The 21088-nt window shown below is 38.5% G+C and overlaps 3 protein-coding genes across 6 annotated transcripts; 1 reads left to right on the forward strand and 2 right to left on the reverse strand.

Moving 5' to 3' along the window:
- The first annotated feature begins 232 nt into the window (after positions 1-232).
- On the forward strand, positions 233-3706 carry fam151b (family with sequence similarity 151 member B). Of its 2 annotated transcripts, none has more exons than XM_056235235.1 (6): positions 233-455; positions 552-708; positions 845-1004; positions 1169-1386; positions 2591-2726; positions 3310-3706. In XM_056235235.1, exons 2-6 carry the CDS (start codon positions 588-590, stop codon positions 3458-3460), a joined length of 786 nt encoding a protein of 261 aa, XP_056091210.1. In that variant the 5' UTR covers positions 233-455; positions 552-587; the 3' UTR covers positions 3461-3706. The 2 variants fall into 2 exon arrangements, with proteins under 2 accessions (XP_056091210.1, XP_056091209.1); XM_056235234.1 differs by having other exon boundaries at positions 577-708.
- Positions 3707-6000: 2294 nt separating this feature from the next.
- ankrd34bb (ankyrin repeat domain 34Bb) lies at positions 6001-14021 on the reverse strand. 3 transcript variants are annotated; one of them, XM_056235250.1, is made up of 4 exons: positions 13780-14021; positions 12553-12689; positions 8878-9161; positions 6001-7681 (listed from the first exon to the last, which is right to left on the reverse strand). In XM_056235250.1, exons 3-4 carry the CDS (start codon positions 9078-9080, stop codon positions 6232-6234), a joined length of 1653 nt encoding a protein of 550 aa, XP_056091225.1. In that variant the 5' UTR covers positions 9081-9161; positions 12553-12689; positions 13780-14021; the 3' UTR covers positions 6001-6231. The 3 variants fall into 3 exon arrangements, with proteins under 3 accessions (XP_056091225.1, XP_056091224.1, XP_056091226.1); XM_056235249.1 differs by lacking the exon at positions 13780-14021 and having other exon boundaries at positions 12553-13157; XM_056235251.1 differs by lacking the exons at positions 12553-12689; positions 13780-14021 and having other exon boundaries at positions 8878-9708.
- A 2787-nt stretch (positions 14022-16808) lies between these two features.
- dhfr (dihydrofolate reductase) lies at positions 16809-20811 on the reverse strand. The gene is made up of 6 exons (XM_056235255.1): positions 20623-20811; positions 20162-20211; positions 19913-20018; positions 19691-19817; positions 19168-19283; positions 16809-17105 (listed from the first exon to the last, which is right to left on the reverse strand). Exons 1-6 carry the CDS (start codon positions 20712-20714, stop codon positions 17024-17026), a joined length of 573 nt encoding a protein of 190 aa, XP_056091230.1. The 5' UTR covers positions 20715-20811; the 3' UTR covers positions 16809-17023.
- Between the last annotated feature and the right edge of the window lie 277 nt (positions 20812-21088).

Below are 21088 nucleotides of genomic sequence, written 5' to 3' on the forward strand. Positions count from 1 at the left end.
ACTTCTAAAATATTTTGCTAGATTCGACAGTAAAAGTACATGTATTTAAAACATATCTTCATTATTATTAATAATAATTAATTGATAATAATAACCAAACCTTTGACTGGTACTGTACTACATTTCGACGTGGAAAGACCATAGACTGTAAAAAAGGGACAGACGTAGTGAAAGCAGCAAGCGCGATGTGCAGAGGACTGAATAACTACATATCCCATAATGCTTTATGCTACCGGTTTCCGTAATGTTCGAAAGTAGTAGCTGTCGTAATGTAATGTAATCCGTCTATGAATGTAATCTAATGCAAATGTTATGTTCGCAAAAAAGATGCATGGGTACAATACAATACATGGGTTTGGTTAGACATAAATGGTACCGTTTTATCTTATGTGCCACGGTTATCGCATCTTTGTTCGTTTGCTACCTCAAATTACAGACACTGTCAAACTCCAAAGGTAAGAAAGCTAACTTGTTAGCTGTCTAATCAGATAATGTCACTGCATTGGTTCAAATTAAAAATAAATAGATAATGATCTGTGTAAATTCACTAGGACTAAACTTGGTAATGTTGTATAGTCGCAGGATCAATGAGTGAACACACACTGGAATATTTCCTCAACAAGGGGACGATAAAAAGAAAAGATGCTGCTGATATTGAGTGGTATCATGCAGTAAACAGCAAGAGCAAACTCATAGAGGCTCTTGGAGGTGAGTATACATTACAAAGTAAGAAGAAGCATGTATTTTGCTTCTGCAGTACTTTACCCATAGGCTTTTCTAATGACCACGCCATGATCACTGTTATGATAATGTTTTCTCACTCTTGTCTTTGTTCTTTTTTGAGGTTCTGCACAGATGATTGAAGCAGATGTTCTTCTCAGGGGTCAAGATCCAAAAGAACCCATTATGGCTCACCCGCCTGACAATGACAGTGATATAACTCTGCAGGACTGGCTTAAAGAAGTTGTGAAATCAGGCAAAGGAATAAAATTGGACTTCAAAAGGTGATTTTTCCTTTTTTTTAAACGGCGGCACAGAGTTTTTATTCTTAGATTTTAATACTGCTTATTTTGACAGTAGTCATAGTGCTTGTTTGGATTGATTTCTCCCACAATGACCTTGTTGCTTATGAATGAGTGGCAGATCAACTTATCATTTTGATTCACAGTCTCGCAGCTGTATCCCAATCCATGATTCTACTTGAAGAGGTCCGAGATCAGCTGCAGGGACCCGTGTGGATCAATGCTGATGTTCTTCCTGGCCCTGGTGGCAAAGCCACCCCTTTGGACCCTCATGTTTTTCTACAGGAAGTGGCTCGAAGATCAGAAAATGATGTTCTCTCTTTGGGTTGGACCACTGGATGGGATGTAAACGTAGACAATCGTGGTAAGAAGATTGTTATTACACTAAGGTGAAAAGCTCTTAAGTTTTGTTTTTAGCAGGGTTCCCACGGGTCCTTGAAATTCTTGAAAGTTTATGAATCTAAAAAAAGAAATTCAAGGCCCTCCAAAGTTTTGGCAAGTAAACACACATAGATACAGGTCCTTGAAAGTGCTTGAATTTATTTTGTGCTGGAAGTTTTCTGGATAAAATCCATATTATTCCCTCCGTTCGGATGAAAGTGTATTTCGCCAACACTTCGTGGCCTATGCACACTAGCTAGCTTGATTTACGTTAATTACGCGCATTTACGCGTTACGTTAAGTGTTTCCCGCGTGAGGTACTTTGTGTTGTACGCTGCCATGACGTTCACGCACGCATGAAACTACTACGATGGTACCTCAACGTTTGTTGTTGAACACAACAAACGTGTCCCCACATTAAGTCCTTGAATTTGAGGGTATTGGACCTGGAAAGTCCTTGAAAGGTCCTTGAATTTGAAGTTAACCAAGGTGTGGGAACCCTGTTTTAGTGATAATCATGTGCTATACATATGCTGTATATACTCTACCACTCAAAAGTCAGTAAGATGTTTGTTTGTTTTTTGAAGAAAGTAAGTCTTCGGCTATATTCAAAATGATTCATTACATTGATCAAAAGTGACAGTAAAAGCATTTATACTATATCAAATCATTCCAAATCAAATAAATGCTGTTCTTTTGAACTTTGTATTCATCAAAGAAGCCTGAAAAAATCCCTGAAATCAGAGGTTACACAAAAATATTAAGCAGCACAACTGTTTTTAATGATAATAATTAGAAATGTTACTTGAGCACCAAAACAATATATTAAAAGGATTTCTGAAGGATCATGTGACTTGAGACTAGAGTAATGATGCTGAAAATTCAGCTTTGCTATCAGAGGAATAAATTACATTTTAAAAGATAATAAAATAGAATTGTAATAATAACTTTTTAATTGTAATAATATTTCAAAAAATTACTTTTTTTTTTTTTTACTGTATTTTTGATAAAATAAATGCAGCATTTGTAAGCAAAGGAGACTTCTTTCAAAAACATGAAAAAATCTTATGGACTTTCTTTAATTTTTGCTCCCAGCCTTTTGCTTTGACTTCCTTATGAATTTTTTAATTATAATTCAGACCTTGATTAGCATTTGCTTTCTGTGTTTGTGTTGTTCTGGGAAATAGGCTATAGCTGGGAGATGGTTCATCAGATGGAAGAATTATGCAGATCCCTAAAGCAACCGGTCACATTTCCAGTCCGTGCAGCTCTCATTCCTGTGTCCTTCCAACAGTTCCAGTGGCTTTTAGAGCGTTCAGACCGGTGAGAAATTAATCAGTCTATTTAAATGTATGTCCAGATTTACTATTATAGATGCTATTAAGCCACACATCTGTGTGAAGGAGTCTTTTTATTACCTCGGAGATTGATTCATATTATATAAGCAAGGACACAATGAGATTCATCCTAATGCTTTGTAATTTCTTGCTGGATAATTTGGTTCTGGCTCGTCTATTACACTTGTTTGTGACTGGAATAGAAACTCATTGCTTTATCTGAAGGACGGTGTTGAGGTATTACAGGATGTGAAGGGAAGGTTTAAGCCTCCTCTACAGAGATAGTGCTCTTCTTCACCACTCTTCTCCCTCTCTTAAGTTAGATTTTGAGGGTGATTGCAGTCACTCAGAACAAGGTCACTATTAATTCTGTGAAAAAGCATAGTTCCTTGTGTGAAAAAAACAAGTTCCTTTAAAGCACAATGCTAATTGCTTTGGATTAATTGACACTTTAATATTAAGATGTCAAATTAAAAGCACCATTCATACATTTTTATTCACTGGTGAAGATGATTAAGCTTTGCCTTAATATGATTCTGTTTAACATCTTCTTTTCTTCTCTCTCTAAGGTACAGCCTGACTGTATGGACAGGCAAGGATGATGTTCTTAATGTGGAAGACCTGTTGCCCTACAGGCAAAACTTCAGCAAAACCAGGATCTATTATGATCTGTTACAATCACAGTTCAAACAGTTTAAAGGACTACCTGGCTACTCCTAAAAAAGCAATTAATCTTACTGACATTAGCTATGCTTCCATTCGCCTATTTTTATGCCTGTTTTGGGATATCACATAAAAAAAAAAAAGGCTGGATGGAAACACCAAGATGAGCAGCATAAATTAAAAAAATGTGCATAAAAAACATACACTCAATTGAGGCGGATAAATTTTTTATCCGATAAGAAGACATGCTCACAAACTATGATGGAAACACATTTACACACTAAATCCCTTGATGTTCAACAAAAAACTCATGTGACTTTACCTGCAGAGGATGTGATTGGATAGCTGGACTAACCAGGACTGAGCAATTTCATCGCACAGCATTGCAAATGCTGGTTTGGTCATTCTGAAATGGGTATGATTTGGTTTAATTCCCCCCCAGAAGCATCTGACATGATTGCGTTCCCAAACACCAGGCATCCAAACACAAGATAGTGGTTATTGCGTTTCGTCTGCACGCTCTAAGACGCAAGTCATTTACAATGTAGCAAAAAGAGCCTCAGTGGCTTCCCCAATTACAGCAACTTCCATATTTGTTAGAGATATTCTGCACCAATTTTCTAGGAAGTGACAACACATGGGATGCTTTGCAAAGTATAACAGCTAAATACAATATACATGTACTGTAACATGTAAAGACATGTAAATACATACCTATGCACTCTGTATCTGAGTCTTAAGTTTTAAGGTTTATACATGAATTTTATTGGTTGTCATACTTAACACATTGTCACGATTTGGTCTTGTCTCTGTCATGTTTTGGTTTGTTCATGTCATGTTCCATGTCTGTCATGTGATTCCCTGTTTGTCATGTGATCCTGCCATGTGTCTTGTCATTGGTTAATCGCCTGTTCATTGTTCACAGGTGTCCCTTGTCCTGTCATTAGTCTGTGTATTTAAGCCCTCATGTTTGCCATTTGTCTTTTGTCAAGTATTGTTTCCTGTGACCATTGTTTGTGTAAGTCTGTGTCCATGGTTTTTGTTTCATGCCACGTCATGCTTTTGTTTTGTTTTATCTTATGTTTGTTAATATTAAACTGCACTTGGGTTCTATCTACAACTTGCCTCCAGTGGATCCATTACACACATTAATGTACAAAGAAAGAAAGAAAGAAAGGGAAAGAAAAATGCTATATTTTTGTAATCTACATTTGCATTTTGTAACATTTTACAAGCATTACAAATGAATAATAAAAGTATGGGGAAAAATGCTTCTCATTATTAGTATGCACTACCATTCAAAAGTTTGAGGTCAGAAAGATTTCTTTTAAAAGAAGTCTAATGCTCACCAAGACTAAAGTTATTTGATCAAAGATACAGTAAAATAGTAATCTTGTAAAATATTATTACAGTGTAAAAAATGTGTTCTACTTTAATATAAAATGTATTCCTGTGATGCAAAGCTGAATGTTCAGCATCATTACTCCAGTCTTCAGTGTCACATGATCCTTCATAAATCATTGTAATATGCTGATTTGGTGCTCAAGTAACATTTCACACGTGGAAACTGCTGATTAATATTTTTGTGGAAATTGTGATATATTTTTCAGCATTCTATGAATGAATGAATGAGGCATTTATATAGCGCTTTCATATGTACTACTGTACACCCAAAGCGCTTTACAATCATATCAGGGGTTCTCTCCTCAACCAGCACCAGTGTGCAGCATCCACTTGGATGATGCGACAGCAGCCACAGTACAACGGCGCCAGTACGCTCACCACACACCAGCTATAGTTGGAGAGGAGAGAGAGTGATAGAGCCAATTCAGTGGATGGAGATTATTAGGAGGCCATGATTGGCAGGGGCCAATGGGTGGAATGTGGCCAGGACACCGGGGTTACACCCCTACTCTTTACGAGAAGTGCCATGGGATTTTTAATGACCACAGAGAGTCAGGGCCTCGGTTTAACGTCTCATCCGAAGGACGGTGCTCTTTGACAGTATAGTGTCCCGTCACTATACTGGGGCGTTAGGACCCACACAGACCACAGGGTGAGCGCCCCCTGCTGGCCTCACTAACACCTCTTCCAGCAGCAACCTGGTTTTCTCAGGAGGTCTCCCATCCAGGTACTAACCAGGCTCAGCCCTGCTTAGCTTCAGTGGGCAACCAGTCTTGGGCTGTAGGGTGATATGGCTGCTGGCCGGCCATTCATTCTATGATGAATAGAAAGTTCAAAGGAACAGCATTTATTTAAAAAAAAATAATTAATATATATGACTGACCCTAAACTTTTGAACAGTGGTGTAAAACAAAGATATATGCAAGAAAGCAAAAGTGTTGTTATCTGTTACATTGTTTCGGTTTAATTTATTAATGCAGTAAATTAGCTCTCAATATGTCCAATGATACTGAATGCAATTAATGCTTTATTATATATATATAAATATACGCAATAAACTGAAAGTATTGTTTTATGCTGCATTTATTTTGTCAATGGATAAATACAAGTCACAATATATTATCTGTTGTAACTACAAAGACATTGCAGGCATAAATCAGGTTTAAAGAGACAGCATAATTAAACAGCAGCAACGTTTCAGTATTCTGATTCAGTGCACTAATGAGAGAGTACAAATAACAGCAGTAAAGTGCAGTAAAGTTTACAATAGTCAAAATAAACATATTACCACTGTCCAGTCTGGAAAGTGCATTTTAGGGTGTGGTTTATGTTTATTATGATTCATATTTAAAATGTATTCTGTTCAGATTTCAGACTTTGTCAAATGAAATTTCTATATTTACCACAACTTTCCTCTGTGATGTTTACTGACCAAAGATTTCCTCGAAATTGACCAGCTGCTTGATCTGCTCAGTTTGCATGGAGTGTCGTCTTAACAGACTCTTCTTGTTCTTGAGATCTCTGGGATGGCTCGGGGCAATGGGGACAAAATGCCTCAATCCAGGAACAATGGGTGAAGTTCCTGCCACAGGCTTGCTTCCACTGTTGACGCCAACACAGGTGTTGACTTTGATATCTGGAATGGGTGCATGTGGATTAAGAGGTGGCAGATAACCAGGGCGGGTTTGTGAGATATGGTCTAGGAGTAGGGCTCCAGATCCCCTCCGCTCCAGCATCGCCGGGCTCCTCCTCTGAACGACACTCTCCAGAGACTCTCTGGATCCAGAGAGAGTGGAGGAGCGGCTGGTAACAAGCTTGCGTTTCTCCATTGCCCCAGTTCCTCCTCCTCCTCCAGTCTTCCCGAGGTCTTCAGAGGGGTGGCTCCCAAATTGAGGCAACTGAGAGTCAGAACTGTAGTGGTCCATTCCGAAGTTGCGCCGACGAAACACATTGCGTAGGCTTGAAACAGCCAGGTTGGGAAGACAGTCTGGGCCCCGGTCCACAGGAGCAGTGTCTGAGATGGATGCCTGCTTGAGGTTCTGATGTGAGGAAGAGTGCGGTAACAACTCACCATCGTAGGACATTTTTCTACTGAGCCATTTCTGTTCTTTTGTTAGTTCTCTTTCAGATGTTGTCTCAAAGGCTCTAAGCAGACCAGTAGAGTCTTTGACGTCAATGCTTTGGTGCCGAGCTACCGTCGTTCTCAGTAGAGGTCTGCAACCATTGTACCCAAATGAGAGCTCCTCTTCGGGGGTGATATCTAGAAGCTCCTCGGTCAAGGATGAGGACTTGCTTTGCTGTAGGAGCAGAGAAGGAGGGATCTTCAGCCAGGGCTCTGAGTTAAGCCTCTGTAGATGCAGCAGCTTCACCACACTAGCCGCTTGCAGAGGGCTTGAATCTTGAGTCGGTGATCCTGGCTTAGATGTGGGAAGTGTTGGAGTGGATCCCAGGGTCTCAGATTGGTTGTTGGTGGGAGGTGAGATATGCGGGGTAAAAAGATTCATTTCAGAGGGGCACATACATGACGCAGAGGCACAGTGCAACCGGTCCTCAAGATTTGGAGGTGGTGGTACGTTCAGATACTGCTTGGTCATTTGTCTTCCAGAGGGTAGTTTGTCTGTTGTAATGATGATGACTTCTTTGCCCTTGGCCTTGCAGGCGTCCAGTAGTACTCTCAGTGCATCCTTGTCTCCAGCGTTAACTGCGTAGACCAGAGCAGAGGAACTATTGTGGTCCTCTAAACTAGGGTCAGCTCCACTGGAGAGCAGAAGCGACAGCACCTCATCTCCCGCCCGCTCTATGCAGGCATGCATTAGGGCTGTCTTACCAGACTTATCCTGAATGTTGGGGTCTGCACCATTTTCAAGAAGATACCTGTTGAGAAGAAGATTGATTCATTAGAGTGAGCTCATAGAGGAAGGGATCAATGTCAATCAGAGTGTCCACAATAAAAAAAAAATCAATCTTGTAAATACTAAATAGTATAAAACATATGTACCAAGATATATCCTATTATTGGTATACTCATGTGATTTTTAAAAACCTTTATGCCATTTTCAACATTGGATTCGATTACTCGTGGTATTACCATCAAGTAAAAAGTGTAGACATCTTATCCAAAAAACGTTTGTTACACTACCATCCAAAAAATTAGGGTCAGGAAGATGTTTTTAAAAGAAGTCTAATGCTCTCCAAAACTAGATTTATTTGATCAAAAATAGTAAATTATGTTTTATTAACAAAGTTCGGGAGGAGCACGTTCAGATAATTAACACGAGTGGAGAGCACTCAGCAATCAACGATAAGAGGTGTATATATATTCAGCAGTCGCACCTTAATTCGGTGACAGTTTAGCAGCATCCCTCCACCACCCCTTCTCCACACTTCTAGTCCTAACCATTTACATACGGGGGGAGTACTCTGGGTTCGGGCCGAACTCCAAGCTCGGAGCCCTCCCCCCGGACAGCACGCCAAATAAGTGTGAACTCGTGTGAATTTTGTGAAATGTTATTACAATTTAGAATAACTGTTTTCTATTTATCTTTTAAAATGTAATTTATTCATGTGATGGCAAAACTGAATTATCGGCAATAATTACTCCAGTCTTTTTAATGTGTCCTTGCTGAATAAAAGTATTATTTAAAAAAAATCTTACTGACCCCAAACTTTTGAAATGTAGTGTATCTTCAAAGGTAAAACTTTCTTTTTCTTTTCTTTTTTTTTATATATAATTTTTGGGGATTCCTTCTTTGATCTTGTATTATAACATGGTCAAATACTCTGATAGCTTAAGAGACTGACCCTCACGCAATAATGAGGGTCTGTGGAGAAACGTTTTGTTAGAATATAAAAAAAAGAAAAGAAATTATATATATCATGCCAAAGTACTTCAGCTTTTAATGAATAATGATATTCATTTCAGAAATTAAAAATATGCTCATCATGCAAGAGTCACTGTGTGTATGAACTGAATTTTTCAACGCATTCTCTTCCTTGCTACTTTAAAAAAAAAAAAAACTAATATCAAAGTTTCATTGTACAATCAGCTAATCAACTTACAGGAGACCCACCTGATGATCTTGGGTTTTGGCACACTCTGAGCATCTGCATGGTGACTTTTGCAGGCCACCATCAGTGGAGTTTCTCCCCTCTCATTGCTTTCATTAATGTAAGCCCCTCCTTCCAGCAGCAGGCGCGTCAACCTCAGGCGGCACAGATACACTGCTTTCAGCAAAGAGTTTCCACCCGTGCGCACCTCTGTTGAGTCCTCCATGATTATGTGGTGGTGTGACCGTTGAGAGGCTAATGTAGGGTTGGCTCAGTGGGTCATAGAAGCTGATTTCTTTATTGGCTTCTGTCAGGGAAGAGAAGGAGAGCATACTTTATCAGAACCAGAGTTTTTCAAGGTTTTCACTTAAGTGTCTGCTTTTTATCCAATTCATTCGCATCAAAGCAAACCTGATGTCTCTTTGACATTGAAATGTGCTCTCCCTCTTCGCCTCAGAAGAATATGCTAGAGAGGTTTCCTGCTCTAATCTAGTGTCTCTGGCCATTCATCGGGTAGACACTAATGTGAAGATGTTTGTTATGATGACTAGGTAGGTGGCATGTCTAGGTGCTACTTGACAAGAAGACATAAGAAAACTGAATTAGTTATCTAATCCCCGTTACATAATATGAATTACTCTTTCTATTATATTTTAAAATTTTTACCTGCAATTATGCAGCATAGTCTATGTTTAATACAAGTTGAGCTCAATCGACAGCGCTTTTAACATCATGTTGATAAACAGAATAATTAATTCCAACCCGTGCCTCCTTTTCCTTAAAGAACAAAGATCTGGTTTACAGTGAGACTAACAGTCACAAGTGAATGGGGCCAATTTGTAAACTTTTACTCAGCCAGAGTTACATTATATTTAATTTCATTGCCATGACAACATAACACTTAAAACACTAAATGTCATTAAAATGATGAGAACAACTTTACAGTTCAAGCAACAATTAATACGGTTTAACAGAAGGATCAATGTAAGTGTTTTTATAAATCTTCTAAAAAACCAGCCCCATTTACTTCTTCACGAGTTCCTTTGCCCATATAATCTTTAAGCTAATAAGGTTAAGCGTATTTGGCTTGCTGTCCACAGGTGAGGGGCTCGAGGAAGCAGCTTCAACTCGAGCTTATTACCCCCCCCCCCCCCCTGGTGGGACTACTAATGCTTGGATGATGAGTGGTAGCAAGATGCCTAAATTATGTTGGTTGGGGAGGTGGAGGGATGCCAAAAGCTGATGCCAGAGCAAGGTGATTATATGCTCTTATATGCATATAATATAAGAGCATATAAGCTGCTTATATGCTCCGGCAGTTAATTGAAAGATTAGATGGGTTCACTCCTCTCGAAATGACGTTGTGAACTTCACTAAGTGCATTGCTGTAACCTTGATTTATGCTTTTTTTTAAAGAAAAGGACAGAGATGGTTTAAAATTATCATGCTGTCGATTAAGCTTAATTTCTACAGTACTTTCGTGTACTTTTAAATTAGCATGTGTAGTAAATGTGAAAGGGATAGTTCACCCAAAATGAAATCAGAGTCTCAAGTTGTTCCAAACCTGTATGAATTTCTCTTCTGCTGAACACAAAACTGAATATATTTTGAAGAATAATGGAAACCAAACAGTTGATGGGCCCCATTGACTTCCATAGTATGAAAAAAAATATACAATAGATCAATAGGGCCCATGAACTGTTTGTTTACCGACATTCTTTAAAATATCTTATTTTGTGTTCAACAGAAGAAAGTAACTCATACAGGTTTGGCACAACTTGAGGGTGAGTAAATGATGACAGTTTCTTTTTATTTTTGGGTTAACTATCCCTTTAAGCATGTGAGCCTCCACCAGACATGCACAGTCTGTTCTTATAAGAGCAATAGCAGTGTTTTTGTCAGTAGGTTGAAATTCAATAGCCTGAGGCAATCTGTATTTGCCACATAGAATGAAGACATTCCTTTATAAAGTCTATTGTGCATGTGGCCTTGTTCTCTTAACTCAAAGTGCAGTTGCAGCGCACTCTTTATTTAACAAACAGCGAGCCCGAGACTGCCTCACTCAGGTTTATAAATGTGAATTCACTAGAGTTGAGGTAAGATGAGTAAGGAAATTAATCTTTTTGTGTCCTCCAACAAAATGAAAAGGATGAAAACATGGGCTGACACTCTCATGGTAGCTTTTCTTAGCAGTGAAGGCTGCATGTAATAAATGCTATATTAGAGAGTGCGTCAGCACCGTGGATAAATGTTTTCTTTAAAAAAACACACAAATGCGGATTATAATACTTTTATACCTAACTTTAATAGCCTTAATTATGTCTGCCTTTCCTGAACTAGAGCCTCCTCATCTCTTTCTTTCTTTGCGTGTGATGTTTATTATGCTAATAAACCACTTTGTCCTGACAGTTTGACTTTTGAAATAAAGTTGTACAGACAGGCTAAAGTCTTGATTGGTCTGGTACAAGCACACTGCCTGATGCCTGCAGGACATCTCGGTTCAAGCTGCTAATTCCAACAGCTCCCTGGGCTGGCATTTAAAACCTCAGCTTTGTGTGCCATTCCCCTAGTCTTCAATCGCCCTTGGGAACAGAGAGAATTTTTAATGACAGGCCTCTCTCCCTCTGTTGCTGCCTCTTGCTAAAAAGCATGGAGCAAATGAGGCCCAAAACAGATGAGGGTGGTGATTGTTGCAGCAGCAGTGCTGAAGAGGAGCACCAAACAGACCACTCCACGCACCTGTGTGCATCTGTGATTCATGCCAGATCACGCAATGCTTAATTCTCCTCGCAAATGGTGGGCTGAATTTGTCCCTCTCAAAACACCTGCAGGGAAAATGAAAACGCACTCTCTGTGACATCAACTGATAAGTGGATAAGAATAGTTTTCGTGTGTCTTGATTAATGAGGGTAATGTGCTTTCGAGGTTTGCCAGAAGAATAAATTATGAGCTTCCTCAGCTGATATAAAGATACATTTCCATCATGTCCATATAGATTCATTATGCTAAACAGTGAAAGCAGCAAACAGTAGTCCCTTTACTTAGCATTTTTTGGTTAATTCGGAAATTAATTATTTGCATGATGTATTTAAAGCTGATTTATTTATATTTGATTTAAACTACATTTGTATACTGTAATATAAATGTAATATTATACCCAATCATTTGTACTTAATGCGTGAACTTCAGTTAATATAAGTGTACATAAATATTTTTTGCTTAATCATTTTATATAACAAAATTGTTTTAATTAAACGTAAATGAACCTTACTTGAAATCCAATATATGATAATAGAGATGATTTTCAGAAACAATGGACATTGTTGTTGTTTTTACACACACATATATATGTGTGTGTCTATATGTATATATGTGTATATGTGTAAATTTTACACAAACAATGTCCATTGGTTCCGAAAATCATCTGTATTATCATCTAAAGATGCTATTTCGTGTGAACTATTTTTACTCTTATTTTTATAGAACAGATCCAAGGTCAACACCAATAAAAAAGCTATATCCACTCACATCATACCGTAAGACCAACAGCATCACACATCTAAAAAAGTCTGCAAGAAATCCTTCATATTAACTTATTAACACATAAAAATGTCATTATACAGCATAAAAAGGTAAAGTTTTGTATTTTATTTTAAAAAGTATGCATGTTTTTAAAGGAGATTAAATGATGTCCTTACCTCGTATAAACCAGTCGCTGCTCTAGATTTCCAATAGCTTGTTCCTGTGGCATGTCATCTTTGTAAATAGATGAGTAATCCTGGGGTGAGACTAAAGCTGGAGCTTGAAGTGGGAGATGAGCATGTGGAGATGTGCACTCACTGAAGGTGAATCAAAGAGTGGCACAGATACAGGAGAGAGAAAGAGAACAAGTGCCTGTGCTCAGCCAAGCTCACCACAGACCAAGTCCCTGTGTATCAGGAGGACAGTCAAGCTTAATAGAGCAAGGTGACGCCAGTCCCAACACATCCAGCGTCAGTAAGTGATAGCTCCATTATTCTCACATTGCGAAGGAGTTATTGAACTCGTATGCAGAGGTTGTACGCAGACTCTCATTTGTTCCTAACTCTGATGTCAACATGATCGCACGATGATGGCACCTATTGTGCAATTACATCATTATGACACAACTGTCTCGCCTTTGAGGCAGCAGTTTAGCTCATGAGGAGTGTATTGATCTGTTTGAGTGATGCAGTCACTTTTTATAAAACTGCAATGATGGCACTGAAGGGCCAATAATAAGACTCCTAATGGATTAAAAATGGGAAAAAAAGTTTCATTTGATAATAAAAAGACTTAAACAGCCCTCCAACTGCTCTCTTTTACCTTTTAATCTAAATGGCAACTCGCTTGAATAAGCTAATGAAGTGCAAACCCTTGTCAAGTCTCTAGATACTGTTTGTACCCTGAAAATATATCTAAGTGCTACTTAAGGTGCATTTGCTGGGTAATTGGAATTCCAGTCAGGTTTATTTCAGCCTGTCCGTAAACGCGTAGTACATTAGGGTGACATATCAAAAACAATCAGCTTAAAAAGGTTGTGCTTGATTGCAGCATTTGGCTTTTTAAAATAGGGGTCATGAAGGAGTTTGTGGGTGAGCCTGAAAGCTTTAGTATTGTGACCCTTCTCTGAACTATACGACAACCTTTGTCAATCAGCCAGTCCGAGGATGAAACACAACATGCATATTCATGAAGCAGTCAGATCTTCAGACTGGCGTAATAGCAGACACTTCAGTTGCTATTGGATATGGAGATGAGCAGGTTGTCTTTTGCAGTTGGCAAGATGAAGAATAATTAAGTAGATAGCAGATGTGGAAAAGACAATTTATTACTATCAAATTTAGGTATATTGTTTTCTGAATATCTGGAATTATAACCCAGAAACAAAACCTGATACAGATAACTTATTGTATTGACTGGTGGCCAATCTTCAGATTTTACATTCCATCAGTAAGAGCAGAGTGTAAAGGTTGAATTAGCAGAGCAATAGCACATCTGTACATTAAATATTGCAATTCACACAACATAATGAGAGACATATCAGAGTTCAAAAGAGGACAAATATTTGGTGTGGGTCTTTCTGACTCATCTGTGTGACCAGGACACCCAGTCTTTGTGGTGTATCGAGAGCTATGGGTAAAGATATGATATAATACTTGTCAGACAAGTCTGAAATTTTTCTTGCATGACAGTATCTACAACAATCAACATCCAATAAACATTGACATACACTTGATCCACACAATACAATTTACACTCACAAAAAAATCTCACACAGTATACATTACACTTCCTTAAACTTTACAGTACACCTTACACTCCTATACTACGCTTATACAATTACAACACTACAACACCTTCGCTTATACTGTTGATTTTTGATTAAGTGTCTTATTCAACTCTAAGATAGCCTGATGCATAAAATAGTGCTTCAGCCTTACTTTGTTGAATCTTGGAATCCCGTACCTCTGGTTTGATGGTAATAAAACAAACGTATTATGCAGGACATTATTAGGGTCAGAGACTGTATTATTAGCCAGCCTTAACAAATTGTTATAATAAGCTAAATCATATAGCTTCTCAAGAGGCTGACCTACAATCCTTGAGCAAATTTAATTTTATTAAACAACTTTGTTTTTAGCATAACAGAAAAACTCTCTACCATATGGAGTTGCAATATTACAGTATACTCATTATCACAATGCACATTGTCCACATCCAGCAGGAGTAACTGTAAACCAAGAGGAAACTGTCTGAAAGGGATGTCCAGGTATTAACCCGGATTGTATCCAAAAAACATAAAACCACAGCTGCCCAACTCACTGCAGGATTAAATTAAATTCACACCTCCATTCTCCTATTTTAACTAACACTCTTGGACAGGAGCTCCACAGCATCAATATTCATGGTCGGGCAGGGCTGCTATGGCCAAACCTTTGATCACTCGTCGTGCCAATACCAAATATCGGTTTCAATGGTGCCAACAGTGCAAATCTTGGGCTGTGGATAATGAGAAATATGTATTGTTCTCTGATCTGTCCACCTTAACTGTCTATCCCACATCTGTGGGAGTTATGGTGTGGAGAAGCCAAAGAGGCTTAACACCTGGACTGTTTCGTGCCCAGTGTGAAGCCTGGGGGTGGACAGTGATGGTTTGGGATGCAATATCATGGTATTCCCTACAGTGCTTGATGGGCACAGTGCCAAGTACTACGGAACCATTCTGGAGGACCATGTGCACCTAATGGTTCAAACATTGTACCCTGAAGGTGGGGCTGTGTATTTGCATGATGATGCACCAATACACACAGCACAAGACCTGTGACACAATGGTTTGATGAACATGAAAATGAAGTTGAACATCTCCCATGGCCTGCACAATCACCAGATCTAAATATTTTTGAGCCACTTTGGGGTATTATGGAGGAACATGTGTTTTCCTCCACCAGCATCACATAGTGACCTGGCCACTATTCTGGAAGAAGAATGACTCAAAAATCCCTCTGGCCACTGTGAATGACTTGTATCTGTCATTCCCAAGATGAATCGATGCTGTATTGGCCGCAAAAAGGAGCCCCAACAACAGGGTTCTTCAAATCCTGCCCTGAAGGGCTACTGTTCTGCAGAGCTTAGCTAAAAACCATGATCAAACTCACTTACCTGCAATTTCCTAGTAACTGAAGACCTTTGCTGTGTCCTAATTCCAAGGCTGCATCGCTGAAAGGCCGCAATTCGAAGACTGATTGCGTCACCATTGTGCGACGAAGGGCCCTTCAAATGAGGCCTCGAAATGCGCCCTTCGTTTCGCGGGAAATGATCGATACAACACATGGACCCTTATCGGCCTCACGTACCCCAGAATTCATTACGCGCCGGTGACGACAGGATTTTTTGGTAGAGAAATTGCCTGATTATACTTTTAAATTTAAGCATTGGGTTCTACTTACTCGACTAATCTAATGATACGAATGTAAAAATAAAAAATATACAGGGGTAAATTCAGGTTGATTGGGACACTTTTCCCCACTCATCTCAATGGCAAAAAGTGTCCCAAACAACCTGAATTCACCCTTATATAAAGCAGCTCAAATATTGACTTATATCTTACCAAGAAGCGATTTTACATAGTTTGCACACCTTATTATGTACATAAATGGACAAAGGTGAACATTTAGACAGGTTGTGAACCTTGTTTTGTTTTAAGGCAGTTGGATATAACTTAGGTCCAGTAAACGTTACTGCCATTTCTTCAACGGCAGTTGTCAGTTGCTAGGAGACAAGAACAGTTTTCCGTAGGCTAAAGTGTCCCATTTAACAACAGTCGGACCTTAGCGGCCATCGAAGGACTGCCTTTGAAGTCTGAGTCCTTCGAAGAATGCAGCCTTTGAATTGGTACACAGCCCTTGACTAGCTTGTTCAGGTGTGTTTGATTAGGGTTGGAACTAAACTCTGCAGGGCCCTACAGGACCAGATTTGAGAAACCATGCCCTACACCAGGGATAGGTAACGTCGATCCTGGAGTGCCGCTGTCCTGCAGAGTTTAGCTCCAACCCTGATATAAACTCGCCTACCTTTAGCATTAGTAATCCTGAAGACATTGATTAGCTTGCTCAGGTGTGTTTGATTAGGGTTGGAGCTAAACTCTGCAGGACAGTGGCACTCCAGGATCAACGTTGCCAATCCCTGCCCTACACCATACTAATAAATTATTGTGGTCCAGGTGCTTCAGATTCATTCTCCAACCCCATAAAAATCATTAAGAAAAGGCCACAAATCAGCAGACTTAGCAGTTAGCCCCTATGCAACATGTTGAGCTATTGTGCTCATTGGAGATTGAATCCGGCTGATTTTACCCCCCTTTACCCACCCTCTTTCTTCCCACGATTTTCTGTCAACTTTTCACTTTGTATATAAAACTGCAAAAGCCAACACATAGAATTTCAACATCATATCTTTTAATTGTCCTGGAATCATAAAATTTTTTGGGCTTTTGATATTTTAATTAATAAGGAAAGTGGACATGAAATATGAAGTGATAGAGAGAAGAAGGGGTGAAGGGGTCAGGAAATACAAGCATAATTTACATGAAAACTACTACATCATGCAACATGTCAGAGTCCACGTCTCCCTACTTAAAAGATTTTCTTCTCAGTGGTCGGTACTCTCATACACTTCGAACACATACTGAACACCATTCTCATCCTGTAAGCCGGTAGGTACACCTGGGAATCTGACCAGAAGGAAACAAGAAAAAAGAAACAGAAGGAGCAATAAGACATTTCCAAATTTTTAAGTCAGGACTGATTTTACAAACATGGATTGCAACTAAGAACATAAGAAAAGAAAACCTTTAAAACCAAACATAATACAGACACAACACAATATAGCCTTTAAAGCAACACCAAGTAACTTTTCCTCTGCGGTCACCCTACAGGTTGGAAGCGGAATTGTCCATTACTGCTGTCGTAAATAATTTAGCCTACCGCATCCTACTGTCGCACGCGCACGCACATGCTCTCTGTTTATCCAGCACCGGCTTTGGAATCATGATGACAATTCAAAAGCTACCCGGCTGCTAGGTATCTTACATGTAGTTGTAGTCTACTGTCGAGTACGCTCCACGCCTCCACCTATCGGCAATTGTAACGCTTGCCGTCAAGCAAGTCAAATTTGAAGTTTTCTTATGTCTCATTCGGACTACAGAAACGCGACCCGATCTGGCAATCTTACATAGCGTGGATATATCAGATAAAGGACTGCAAAGCAGTGGCATAAGTGCATTTCACCATGTCACGACTTGATGAACCACTGAAACGATTTTGAAAACATTATTTTAAGGTAAAAAATCTTACTTAATCTTGCTTTAACAGACATATTCAAACTTGAACTTTCATAAATACTCAACTTTCATCTACTTGGATGGTATAGATTCTTGTTAACTTCCAATTAACTGCTGAAAATAATCAAATGAATTTGAGAAGAACACATAACAAAATCCATTTTGCTCTTTGACAGATGAAGTGACAGCGATCAACATCCTGTGTGGATTTAGCTTCTCTTTAAATGCTTACTGTGAGCCTGAGAGACGTGACATTTGATGCAATCCACCTTTGATGCTAGATGCCATTTTTACATAACAAGAGAGCTTTTTCTCCTCATTGATGCAATTCTCTTCACTATTCTCTCTGCATACACAATACAGCATGTCTGTTCCAGTGACAATAAATCTATCTACTTTATTCAAGGATACGACAAGACAAATACTCCTAAACATATGTATAAAAAGGTTGTACTTTATATGAAAGTGTTTCATTAGCAAATGGCCTTTTTGATGTTTAACACAAATAGAAATGTAATATCGCTCCTCCTACAAATCATTATGACACAAATTGTTTGCAACATTGTTCGAAGAAGAAAAAACAGTGTGTGTGTGTGCGTTGGTCCACCTCAGTTCAAATCGTGTTCCGAGGCGGGACTCGCGTTCCGAGTACTGGCAACATGTGAGAAATGCCGGTAAGCAAGAAAAAGTGCAATACTCTTAAAAGCCATACAAAAGTTTGGGGTCAGTATGATTCTTTAAATGTTTTTTTAAAGAAGTCTTTTATGCTTAATAAGACAGCATTTATTTGCTCAAAAATACAGTTAAAATAATATTGTTAAATAATATTACAATTTAAAATAACCATTTTCTACTTTTAAAATATAATTTATACCTGTGATTCGAAAGCTGAATTTTCAGCATCATAACTTCAGTCTTCAGTGTCACATGATCCTTCAGAAATTATTCTAATATGCTGATTTGGTGCTCAAGAAACATTTAAAATTATGATTAATGTTGAAAACAGTTGTGCTGCTTTAACAATTTTGTAGTAACTGTGATACATTTTTACAGGATTCTTTGATTAATAGAAAGGTTAAAAGAATAGCATTAATTTGAAACATAAATCATTATAAATGTCTTTACCATAATTTTTTAAATCAATTTAATGCATCCTTGCTGAATAAAAGTATTAATTTATTAAAAAAAAAAAAAACCTTACTGACCCCAAACTCTTGAATGGCAGGGTTCAGTGTATTTTTCCTTGCCTGCTGTCCATGTCACAGCATATACACCAAAAGATTAGTTGCTAATGAAAGACTTCAAAGCAGCTCTAGAGAAATTAATCATATGGCATTTATGGCTAAGGTGATTAGCTAAACATTTTTTTTCTTTTTATGAACAGCAATGCTAACCTCTCTCCATGTATTATAGACCTCAATGTAAGCATTCAAACAACTGTATAAACACTCACTCAGACAGGAGCTTGTACTTGTCCATTTTAATATCAGGTATAAATGTGTCACAGTCAAACTGCTTGAGGACCCGTGTTACAAAAAGACGCCTGGGACCAGAGCGCTCCATCACCTCCTAAAGAACACAGCACAACATTCACAAACAGTGTATGAAGTACATTGTACAAGATATTAACAGAATGAAAAGGAAGGAGTATGAAGGAAGGGAGTCTTTTGTGCATTTTACCTTGAGGCAGTTTCCATAACAACTGATTATACAGAGATCTGAACTACACTGAGCTATAACTGAGATATAACAAAGTATAGGTGGGTGTATAATGTATGTTGTTGCACGCATACTGTATAACCGGTGAAACAGACAACTTTACCCCAAAATTAGGAAATATCATATTACTTTAGAAAACAAGTATAAATAAATTTCATGAAATTGGAGGAAATCAAAAATAGAAATATAAGAAGTAAATGAGTGACGGGATGGTTTAGGGATCAGTGTTTGGTGTAGGCAATCAGTCCTGTACCAACCTTGTACAGAGCACTGCCGCCAATTATCCAAACCTGGTCCACTTGATTTTCAACCTCAGAGCTGTCTAACAGATGGAGAGCTGAACTCAAGTCTGAAGCAAGGTAGTGAGCTCCCTCTGGGGCTGTCCTGTGCAGTGAGTGATAGAAAATACGAAACATTTTAAACTTATAAGTGGTAGCAGTCTACTGTAAGGTGAAATAAAGTGCAAGCATTTAGATTACTTGAGCTCTCTGCTGAGAACTATGTTGATCCTGTTCTTTAGGGGTCTGTTTTGTGCAGGAATAGAGAACCAAGTCTTTCTGCCCATGATGACCACATTCTTTTTGCCTGTCAAATGACACGCAGAGTGAATGCAAAAGACAACAATACAGAGATTGGGTTAAAGATTTGACTAATTTCAGAACAAACAAATAAAATATGGAAAAACAAAGACAATAAGACGAATGACAAATATGAAAGCATTGTATTACCCTCAACTGAAGGGGTCATGGTCATCTTCTGAAAGTGCTTGAATTCATTACTAAAAATATAAGAAAGAAGAATCAAAGCTAATGGTTGGGATATATTTTGAGGCTTGCTTTGTGTAAAAGGTTAGGAACATGTCAGGTGGGTTTTTTTTTTCCTGCAGGACAAAGTTCAAGCTCTAACTCAACCTGTGAAATCATAAAATATTCGATTTCATATAGCTAATATTCTTATTTTTACCATTCTGTCTTAATGATTTTGTAAGATGTTTTCATTTTATTCATTTGTGAAGTCATTTTGAAAAACTGTCACGACATGGATTTATATGTCACTGCAAAGGAGTAAAAACGTATCGCTGTTGTAAAATATGAAACTCATAACACGTGGCCCTGGAAAATAACCAACACTTTTTATATTATTGTATCAATATAACAGAAACAACAAAAACGATCGGCTTCTCGCTCACCTTAGTCTTATTGGATGCCATGGTAGATTTCCATTTTTCCCTATTCCCATATCTGGACAAACTGCTACTATACAGTTGAGTATTCGAAACATAACTATCCTGAATGTAAATAACAATTAAAACTTTAGCTAGTTTGCACTGTCTGGTCTTCCCGGGTCTTCCTCCCGCCAGCGAATTTACGAACGTACGTAGAATGCTTGGCTCATAAATATGAACGACGTTACGTGACGCTCGTAAACTGATTTGCTGTAGGACTGCGTTGGCGCTAGTACGTTGTCCAATGAACGTATTCTATTATTGTGAAAGAGTCGCTCTTCCTGTCACATGTGTATTGAAAAGTAGACCATCAAGAAAAAAAGTGCACAGACTGAAAGCAGCGTTTATGAGCACCCTCAGAATTTCAAGGTACAATTATAATACGTGGATAAATATATGAACACAACACAAATAAATACATATGAGTACA

This window comes from Rhinichthys klamathensis, unplaced genomic scaffold, assembly GCF_029890125.1.
Source record: "Rhinichthys klamathensis goyatoka isolate OS25496 unplaced genomic scaffold, OSU_Roscu_1.1 h1tg000417l_1, whole genome shotgun sequence".
NCBI lineage: Eukaryota > Metazoa > Chordata > Actinopteri > Cypriniformes > Leuciscidae > Rhinichthys > Rhinichthys klamathensis.